The sequence below is a fragment of the Aotus nancymaae genome, unplaced genomic scaffold, assembly GCF_030222135.1.
Source record: "Aotus nancymaae isolate 86718 unplaced genomic scaffold, 86718_ANA_hifiasm-v0.15.2.pri h1tg000030l, whole genome shotgun sequence".
Taxonomy (NCBI): domain Eukaryota; kingdom Metazoa; phylum Chordata; class Mammalia; order Primates; family Aotidae; genus Aotus; species Aotus nancymaae.
Genome location: NW_026988443.1, coordinates 21,660,133 through 21,670,416, shown reverse-complemented (window position 1 = coordinate 21,670,416; position 10,284 = coordinate 21,660,133). Strand labels below are relative to the sequence as shown.

The following is a 10,284-nucleotide window of genomic DNA, read 5'->3' as shown; positions in this document are numbered from 1 at the left end:
TGGTGGTGGGCAACTGTAATCCCAGCAACTCGGGAGGCTGAGGTGGAGAATCGCTTGAACTCGGGAAGCAGAGGTTGCTGTGAGCCAAGATTGTGTCCTTGCTCTTCAGCCTGGGCGACAAGAGTAAAACTCCATCTCAAAAAAAAAAAAAAAAGGCATGGTGGCTCATGCCTGTATTTCCAGCACTTTAGGAGGCCGAGGTGGGCGGATCATGAGGTCAGGAGATCAAGACCAGACTGACCAACATGGTGAAACCCCGTTTCTACTAAAAATACAAAAATTAGTTGGGCCTGGTGGCGGGTACCTATAATCCTAGCTACTCGGAGGCTGAGGCAGGAGAATTGCTTGAACCTGGGAGGCGGAGGTTGCAGTGAGCTGAGATCGTGCCACTACACTCCAGCCTGGGCGACAGAGTGAGACTCCATCTCAAAAAAAAGAAAAAAAAAACCCACTAAACAACGAAATAAAAACTGGGACAGGCTGAGATATACATGGGCTGCAGGAGAGGCCAGAGGAATCTGGATGCAGCACTAAGACCTAAACTGATGGACAAGTGAGTGTGGAGTGTGGCTGTCCTGCTGTCCTCAGGGGTGCACTTGAGACTAAGTGTTTTGTACCCCAGGCAACTTTGCAGTAGCACCCCTTGACTGAGCGTAGCATCCAGGCACAGCCCACTAAGAAACAGGTAGCAATTCTCCCTTTCTCCCAGGGCTCAGATTGAGGCACCATAGACATTGAGGTCAAATCAACACTTCTTTATTGAGACCATCCCTGTGTATTGACTTTGGAGTGGCCCTGGGGGAGATAAGTGTGGGTGGGAGAGAAGATCTCAAACTATCAAAAGTTTGCTCCATGTCACAGATAACCTGCCCAAGGCCTCCAGGCCAATGTGAACAGACAGGCACGAGGTTGAGCAGGTTGGACGGTAAATGCCAAGCTGGGTGCAGGGACAGGGGCAGTGGCAGTCTGGGTTGACCTCCCATAAGAAGGAGCTACAAGGAGACACCGAAGGGTGGGAGGATTTGAAGAAGGGAAAAAAGAGGTTGTCTGAGGCTGGAGAGTTGGGCACAGCATGGTGTTGACAGACCCTGGCCTAACTGGATATCAACAGTGAGGTGGGGAGCATCATGGGATGTCAGGCTGGAGAGGGTGGTACAGGCCCCACATAACAGGCAAAAGCTCTTGCTCTGGCCTGGAGACAGCAGGGAGTTCCTGCACGTTCTAAATTGGGGTGGGCAGAACTCTTGTCCCCAGGTATGTCCATGGCCAGTCTCCCCAGGGCCTGGGTGGTGGGGCAAATGCTTCTTTGGCTCCTTCCTGCATAGCCACCCTCAGAATTGCCTCTGCTTCTCAGATCTTTGAGACTGGTACAGACTCATCCAAAAAGCCATCTTGTTCTCCTTGAGCTTCTTGCCCACGCTCGTGGTAAAATCCAGCTGCAGGTACTTTTCATCCTTGTCGTAGCGTGGCCAGCAGGGCAGATTCCCATCATTGGGGTTTCTGCCCAGAAGGGAAAGAAAGAGGATTATCTCTGTTCCTCTTCATCCTGCTTCTTTCTCTCACCCTTCCCCCCTTTAATTTGCCCTTGGGAGTTGGGGTTCCAGAGGGCTTTATGGAGATGATACTTAGATCTTTAAGAAAGAATAGGAAAGTGTGTAGTGGGGTGGGCCTTCCAGGCAGAGCAAACAGTATGTGCCAGGTTGAGAGATATGAAAGACCAAGATGGCTGGTTGTGGTGGCTCACGCCTGTAATCCCAACACTTTGGGAGGCTGAGGTGGGCAGATCACAGGGTCAAGAGATCAAGACCATCTTTGCCAATATGGTGAAACCTCGTCTCTACTAAAAATACAAATATTAGCTCGAGCACCTTGCCTGTAGTCCCAGCTACTCGGAAGGCTGAGGCGGGAGAATCGCTTGAACCTGGGATGCAGAGGTTGCAGTGAGCCGAGATTGCAGCACTGCACTGCAGCCTGGGTGACAGAGCGAGACTCCATCTCAAAAATAAATAAATAAATAATAAAAGGCCAAAGCTTTTGGAGGAAGCACAAATAAAGAGTTAGGTAAAAACAGGGTGTGTGTGAAAGGGATGGAAGTGGAAAGGAGATGACATAGGAAAGATTATGAAAGGCCTTTCACACAAGGCTGAGGGGCTGGGACTTTATCTTGGAGGCAGAGAGAAGCTATGAAGAGTTTTAAGCAGGTGAGTGACATGGTTAAATGTTATTTCAGAAAGACACCTTAGGCTGGGTGTGGTGGCTAATGCCTGTAATCCCAGCACTTTGGGAAGCTGAAGTGAGAAGATTGCTTGAGCCCGAGAGTTGGGGACCAGCCTGGGCAAAATAGCAAGACCACATCTCTACAAAATACAAAAATTAGCCGGGCATGGTGGTGTGTGCCTGTAGTCCCAGCTACTTGGGAGGCTGAAGTGGGAGGACTGCTTGAGCCTGGGAGGTCAAGGCTGCAGTGAGCTGTGATTGCACCACGGCACTTCAGCCTAGGCAGCAGAGCGAGACCCTGTCTCAAAAAAATTAAAAAAAGAGTGGCCGCGTGTGGCGGTTCATGCCTGTAATCCCAGCACTTTGGAAGGCCAAGACGAGCGGATTGCCTGAGATCAGGAGTTCAAGCCTGGGTAACAAGGTGAAACCCCATCTCTAACTAAAAATACAAAAAATAGCCGAGCGTTGTGGCACACGCCTGTAGTTCCAGCTACTCAGGAGGCCGAGGCAGGAGAATCGCTTGAATCCAGGAGGCGGAGGTTGCAGTGAGCTGAGGTTGTGTCACTGCATTCCAGGCCAGGCAACAGAGCAAGACTCTGTCTTAAAGATAAATAATTAATTAATTTAAAAAAATAGAAAGACACTTTGAGTGTCATAAGGAGGAAGGATTGAAAGGAGAGGCCAGTGCGGTGACTCACGCCTGTAATCCCAGCACTTTGGGAGGCTGAGGCGGGTGGATTGCTTGAGGTCAGGAGTTCAAGACCAGCCTGGCTAACATAGTAAAACACTGTCTCTACGAAAATACAAAAATTAGCTGGGCGTGGTGGTAGGGGCCTGTAATTCCAGCTACTCGGGAGGCTGAGGCAGGAGAATTGCTTGAATATGGGAGGCGGAGGTTGCAGTGAGCCGGGATCGTGCTACTGCACTCCAGCCTGAGGTGGCAGAGTGAGATTCTAAGAAAATAGTCGCAAAGCTAGCCAAAGCCCCCCTTACATGTCGCCTGCCCCCGAGGCTGGCCCAGACACCTCCTCTATGCTCTCAAAGTGCCTTGTGCTCCCCCAGTACAGCTCTCAGTGTGCCAGCTTGTAATTTCCTGATTTTATGTGGTGAGCTGCTGAAGGATGGGGCTCATGTCTGCAACATCCTTGAATTCCAGCTCCCAGTACTGGGGCTGGGCCCAAAAGAGAGCAGTGGGGAATGACTGTGGAATGCTTGAGTGAATGAAGAGTGTGGGTCATGGATCAAGAAGGACACATTCTAGAGATATTTAGGATCGGGTGAATGACTGGGGAAAGCTGAGGAGGAAGGGGCACTCTGGTGGGACTGACTGGGCAGTCGGTTCCTGCCCAGCCTGGGGGCAGTTTCTGTAGGACATGCTGGGGCAAATATCCGAAGTAGCTGGCCATCAGGTCCAGCACTGGGCAGGTAGAATACCCAGATATGTCAGGGAGCAGACTCACCCTGTGCGGGCAAAGTTGGCCCAGTATTTCATCATCCGGAGGCTAAGCGCCTTCTCCTTACCCGTGGAAAGACCTGGGGGCAGAATAGGATGTGGCATTTTGGACAGAGCAGGGGATGCTGACATCCCACCCTACTCCTGCTGCTGCTGCTGCCTCCAGAGCAGAAGACTTTCATTTGGGAGAGCATCCCAGATTAGGAACTGGGGAGCTCCCCATGGCCAGCTGATGGAGAGGTGGGTCTGCACAAAGAGGGAGGGGACTGGACACCCAGTGGGTGTCAGGTAGGGTCTTTGCACCTGAGGTGAAGGGGCCCCCAAAGAGGAAGTACATCTCATCCCCATGGTCCGCCTGATCAGTGTGGGGTTTGACGATCATTCCACGAGCGTAGCGCTCAAATTCATACAGGTAGACAGGAAGGCTGGCATCTGTGAAGAGGGAAACTGAGGAGGGCTGCAGAAAAAGCCTCAGCTTAGGCTTCCCATCCACCCCGTGTGTCCCACTCACCGGCATCAAGCAGGAAAAAGAGCTTTGGCTTCAGAATCAAGGGGGCAGACTTGAATCCTATCTGTACTCATTTGCTGTGTGACCTAGAGCAAGCCGCTCCACCTCTCTGAATTGTGTCAATAATTCCTTATCTGCAGACTGAGAATACTAAAAGCTAATTCACAGGATTGTGGCCAGAATCATGGAAGCCTTTCCTCTTCCCTGTTCTGAACCTTTCTTGGCCTCATATTGAAGGGTCTTCAGTGTCTGCATTCTCCAGCCCACCTTTAACCTATCACCACATGTTCCCCAAGCCCTAGTCAGCCTGGGTTTTCAAGGTGCCCTTAAGCTTTTCCTCTCATCCAGAAGCCTTCTCTGACCACCCCAGGCTGCTCCTCTGGATCGCCTGATCTCCTGCCCTTCTTCCTAAGGAAAAGCGTTTCCTCACATATAAATATATATGTATATATTTAAATATATATACATATATAAATCTATCTATCTATCTATCTATCTATCTATCTATCTATATATATATATATTTTTTTGAGATGGAATCTTGCTCTGTTGACCAGGCTGGAGTGCAGTGGTGTGATCTCAACTCACTGCAACCTCTGTCTCCCAGGTTTAAGTGATTCTCCTGTCTCAGCCTCCCAGGTAGCTGAGACATGCTATATAGTACAGGCATGTGCCATAACATCTGGCTAATTTTTTTGTATTTTTAGTAGAGACAAGGTTTCACCATGTTGGTGAGGCTGGTCTAGAACTCCTGACCTCAAATGATCCACCCGCCCTGGCCTCCTAAAGTTCTGAGATTACAGGTGTGAGCCACCATAACTGGGCGCTTCCCCTCTTATAGTTGATAGCATGCTGCCTCCTCTGTGTTATCTTAGAATCCTATATTAGCCCAGAAGTACAGAGAGGGTAGGGGAGCCGTTGATAAGCCCTGTTGGCAAACAGTACAGCTAGAGAGTGGATGGGGCCAGTGTGGCTACTCTTGGGGACCCTGCATACCTCGGTGGTAGTTGGCAGTCTTCAGCGTGGCATACATGAAAGCGGCATCTTCAACTATGTCCATCATACGGTTTCGTAGCATCTTCCAATCATGCTCATTGGTGTTGTCCAGGTACTCCTCCACCACAAGTGGTATCTGCTCCTTGGTGATATTCTGGGCGGGGAGACCACACCTATTGAGGCCTGGGTGCCAGCTGGGCCAGAGGTGGGCCCACCAGTGACTTGGACCCAGGCTCAGCTCCCCAGGAGTTTTTGGCCTTGGAGGGTGAAAAAGGGGAGCTTCCTGGGAAAGTTTCCATCTCTGCTGATTGTAACCCCTGATTTTGCTACATAACTGCCCCTATGACCCGGAGCATATCTGGGGTCCTTACCTATAAGCAGCCATCTGATCCCACACAAAGCAGCCATCTGATCCCACACCAAACCCCAGGCCCTCTGAGAAAGATCCTTACCCTGGGTGCGAGCCCCTTTGCAAAGAGCAGCTACAGGGTTAAAAAAAAGGGGGGTCAGTCCTGTCCAAACTGAGCACCCCTGTCAGCTGGGCCCCTCACCAACAGGGTGCGGGTACTCCACAGCATCCTGGCGATGGTTTCCTTTCTCATCACCTGCTGGTTTAGCGGGAACTTCATGATCTGTTCACAAGACAAGGACCCCGGTGTGGGTCAGGCCTGGGCATTAGGAGGGATTCTGGCCAGAGCCACAAAGGCCCCAAGGGTCTTGCCCATCTAATGATGAGTTCTCAGACAGAGCACACAGCCCAGGAAGGGCCTGTGACTCTCTCTTGCCCCCCTCCTCCCATGCTGCCCATCACTACCACCTGGACCAAAGCTGAAGCAGTACTGAGCAGCTGTCCATCCTGAGTTGGGGCATCTACCCTGACCCAGGAGCAAGGGAGGGCTTCAGGATTTGCAGTTGCCTAGAGGCTTGGGAATGAGCATCATAACCCATGAATCTGGGGCTCTGAAACCTCCAACAGGCCACGCTTCTCCCTTCTTCCCCTCCATCATTCCTGGCTGATTCTCACTGTACAGAGACTACAGGAGGCTCCCAAGCATATGGGCATCCCCAGAGGGGCTACTGGCATCTGACCTGGTGCCCAGCACTGTCCAGGAAGCATCCTTCCCTGCCTCCACTGTGAAACTCACGTAAGGCAAGAGCCAATTGAACTCCTACTCACTTACATAAGGCACAAGCCAATTGAACTCCAGGTTGTTGACACCCAGAAGGTAGGGCACAGATGAAATCTGTCCCTGGGTCAGGAGCACCATAGGGTCATCTGGCAACACCACACCATCCACCACAGGGCTCATGAGCCAGATAGTCTACAAGGCAAAGGGCATTTCCAGCCAGTCTTCTCGAGTATCCTCCCAGGGTCCCTGCGACCATGGGTACCCCTTCAGAGGCTGCTCTAGCCTAGGCTCTTTGATTGGGAAAATGCTGGGGCTGGCATGGTGAGCCCCAGGAGGTTGAGGGTGGGAGGGGAGCAGGATATGCAGGACCAAGCTACGTGGACTTGGGATGCTTACTGCTGGTATCTCTATAGCTCACTTCTTCACCTCTTGAAAATATTTGCTAAATGTCACTTTAGTGAGTCCCTTCAGTGAGTCCTGCCCTATCCCCCATCCATTCTATTTAAGAGCCCGCACCTCCCAACATGTCCAACTCCCCTTTACCCTCTCAATTCCTTGCTATTCACTTATCACCTTCTAAGGAGGTGGATAATGTATTTATTTATAGGGTTTATTGTCCTTCGCCACTGGAACATCAGCTCCACTAGGGAAGGGATCTTGGCCTGAACAATTTCCTAAGTATCCAAGTGCCTGGTGTTCAATAAATACTCAAATTGCAGAATGTGGCCTGATTACCTCTTCAGGGTCTTTCTGGAAATTCAACTGGAAGAATCTCTGTGGGGGAGAGGAAGGGATCAGAGTTAAAGGAAGTCTCCCCAATGTGCTCTTGAGATAGGGTCCCTGGGGAAGTAGTTGGAGGTGGCTGGGTAACAGGATAGGAGGATGGCCTTCAGGCAGCCAGGTTAGGCAGCTGAAATGTTCTACTTACCATCTTCTCGGACACACGCATGACCTTGGCCCCTGATAGTGCCCTTAGGCAGTTTACCAGGATCTGTGTGCTGTTGTGGTTGCATCCAGCCAGGTGGGCAACCTTCTAGAGAGAGAAGAAGGGATACTCAGGGGTTCTTCCATCCTGCCCCTCCTTGCTGAGCCCTGGGGAAGGAGAGGCACCCACCTTGGCCACTTTCAGTGGGTTAGGAGTGATGAAAAGTTTGAATAACGCAGTGCCACTCTGGGTAATGGCCCGATGGAAGAGACCTGAGGCTAGGGGTGACATCATCTGCAAGGATAGGGAGGAAGCCACCCATGAGATGCCCAAGTAGGGACACCTGGGATGTTCTGGGCATCTGGCCATGGGCAGACAGCCTGAGTGAAGCCAGGAAGGGCAAGTATCTGGGAGGGAGTCAAGAGTCCTGGGGTGATGTCCTAGACCTAAAGCCAGTGGTCTCTCTGCCTCTGGTCTGTGCAGTGGGCCCCAGCAGGGTCCAGAGGGGATGTGAGATTGTGGGAGGAAATCTGCTGGTGTGGGAAAGGTGTCTCCCTCTGCTTTGGGGCTAGAAATGAGGGGTAGGTGGAAGGGACCTCATGGTTTCCCCAGCTTGTTACCTATGCTGACAGCTCTTGGCCTCTCTCCATTGCCCAAGTTTGGGGAACAAATACATCTAGGGCCTCCCATCCTGTCCCTTGGATACCTCACACTTCATGTTCCCCAAACCTTCTCCAGCCAATCCCTGTTTGGGTGGCATCCCTTACCCCACATCATCCCCCAGCCCCAGGGGCCTTCCCTATCTCTGCTTATTCCCACACCCCAGCTTCCCTAGTCCTGTCCATATGGCCTCCTGCATCATGCTGAGTCATCCTGTACTCTCCATCTTGCCTGCCCCTGCTTTAGAGCCAGCCCTCATGATCTCTCCTGGGATATACTCTATCCTCATCCCTGCCCCTCCCAGTAGCTCTCCAAGTCTCTGTTCCTGTTTCTTGCCAACCCAGTCCCATGCAGCAGGCTGAGACATCTCTCTAAACGGACATCTGATTGTGTCACTTTGCTGCTTAAAATCTTTCCCTGCTTTGGAGAATCGCTTGAACCCAGGAGGCAGAGGTTGCAGTGAGCCGAAGCGCCATTGCAGTCCAGCCTGGGCAACGAGTGAAACTCCGTCTCAAAAAAATACATATATATTTCCTTGCTTTTTAGAGAAGTTTGGATAAAGTTTCTTAATTCTCTGGGCCTTCATATCTTTATCTGTAGAATGGGGACAACAGCACTTCTCTTTTTGGACTGGTGAAGGAATTACATGGATGATGACACACAGGTGCTTAGGAGAGTGCCTGGCACACAGGAAGTGCACAAGTGTTGAGTATTATGACTGTGGCCAGCAAGGCCCTGTGTGATGTGTTCACTTCCCAGCCATGTGCCCCTCACAGGGCACCTTACATTACACCTACATTCCAGGCACATCCCAGGTCAGCAGTCACACAGGAGTCAGGGACAAAGCTCTGTGTCCAACTCATGTCCCTGGCTTCTAGACCTGGTGTGAGGTCCTGGCCTTGCCCAGTGGGCAGGTGGTGGGCTCTGTTCAGGGTATAGAGTTCTAGGGGAATGCAGAGAGGCAGGAGGTGCTGGCCAGCACCTGGATTTGCTGATTACCCCAAGCCTCAGCACTGCCCTTCCTGGGGCTTGGTTTTCTCATCAGTGATATCCCTGAACAGAGGAGACATCCTTGGCTGTAAGGGGCGGTCCCTTTGGCAGGGGTGAGGGCAGGTCTATGACAGGCATGTTGATATACACGCAAATCTGCACACGGCCTGTTCAGTGGAGGATACATTTGTGGGAACGGAGGAGCCTAAGTCTGTGCTGAATCCGTCTGGGCATTGCTCTCACCAGTCCTGAGATGCACATGGCTCCCGCTGACTGGCCGAACAGGGTCACATTTCCTGGGTCTCCCCCAAAGGCCGCGATGTTCTCCTGCACCCAGCGCAGAGCCGCCATCTGGTCCAGCAGCCCCCAGTTCCCGCGCGCATGGCTGTCGCCCGTGCTGGGCGTGCAGGGTTCACTGTCAGGGTCCCGGGCCTCGAGAGTCGGGGTGCGTAGGGCTACCTTCCTGGGCTCCCCGCAACCCAGCCCAGCCTTGCCCCTCTAAAACCCATACCCACTTCCTTGGAGTTAGCTCTCTCCCTGCAGACAGTACGGAGCGCCGGCCCCGCCTCGCGGTCCCGCCCCAGGCCCCGCCCTCCCTTCCCACCCAGTCCTCGCCTTTCCGCCCCGAGCTGCGGTCCCAGAGGGTCCCTGCCCCACCACCTCAGGAAACCGAAGACACCGAGCCTGTACTGCAGAAACACCAGCACCACTTTCTCGCGGGCGGCCAAGTAAGAGCCCTCGTACGAAGACGCGGCGCCTACGACGAAGGCGCCTCCCGGGAACCAGACCATCACCTGGGCAAGGAAGGCCGGGTCCTGAGCAGGGCGGGGCGGTGGTGGGATCACGGGCGTGGGAGACCTGGCACTCACCGGCAGCGGGGGGTCCCCGGGCTCGCGCACTGGCGCGTACACATTCAGGTACAGACAGTCCTCGCTGAAGCGCAGCAACTTGTACCGTTTCCGTATGTTGACGTACATGGAAGCCATCTGGCCCCAGGACTCCTGCAGGCACCTGCGGGCACCAGGTGAGTGTGGGCCCCGCGCAGTGGCAGCGGCGGCCGCGGGGTGATGGGTTTCAACCCAGGGTCCACAGTGAGGGGAGAGAACCCAAAGCAAAATCCAGGCAGCGTCTGTGCGTGTCCGTGGCCCGGAGGCCTCCGCCAGCCCTAGGGCCCAGGACTGGGAGGCAGGTTGGCCTCTCAGGAACCATCCCTCCCTGCCTGGCACCTCACTCCGTGGGTATGCCTGGGGAGAGATTCCTGCTCCTGTGGGAGACCTCGTTGGTGTTGTCAAGGCAGGAACCTGCCTGCCCTGAACACCTCCCTGTCTTTCATGCCCTGCTCTCCCCTCAGTCTCCCTTCTGCCTCCCAAACAGCTCTGGAATATGGTCCCTCCCCTCCGTCCCC

At 53.2% G+C, this 10,284-nt stretch overlaps 1 protein-coding gene across 2 annotated transcripts; it reads right to left on the bottom strand.

The window, feature by feature from the left end:
• Window positions 1-740: 740 nt before the first annotated feature.
• On the bottom strand, window positions 741-9,890 carry CES4A (carboxylesterase 4A). Of its 2 annotated transcripts, XM_012468267.3 has the most exons (12): window positions 9,749-9,885; window positions 9,540-9,673; window positions 9,123-9,276; window positions 7,419-7,523; window positions 7,233-7,337; window positions 7,040-7,078; window positions 6,356-6,496; window positions 5,726-5,806; window positions 5,175-5,328; window positions 3,974-4,102; window positions 3,678-3,750; window positions 741-1,500 (listed from the first exon to the last, which is right to left on the bottom strand). In XM_012468267.3, exons 1-12 carry the CDS (start codon window positions 9,863-9,865, stop codon window positions 1,332-1,334), a joined length of 1,401 nt encoding a protein of 466 aa, XP_012323690.2. In that variant the 5' UTR covers window positions 9,866-9,885; the 3' UTR covers window positions 741-1,331. The 2 variants fall into 2 exon arrangements, with proteins under 2 accessions (XP_012323690.2, XP_064239243.1); XM_064383173.1 differs by lacking the exons at window positions 3,678-3,750; window positions 3,974-4,102 and having other exon boundaries at window positions 9,749-9,890.
• Window positions 9,891-10,284: the final 394 nt, after the last annotated feature.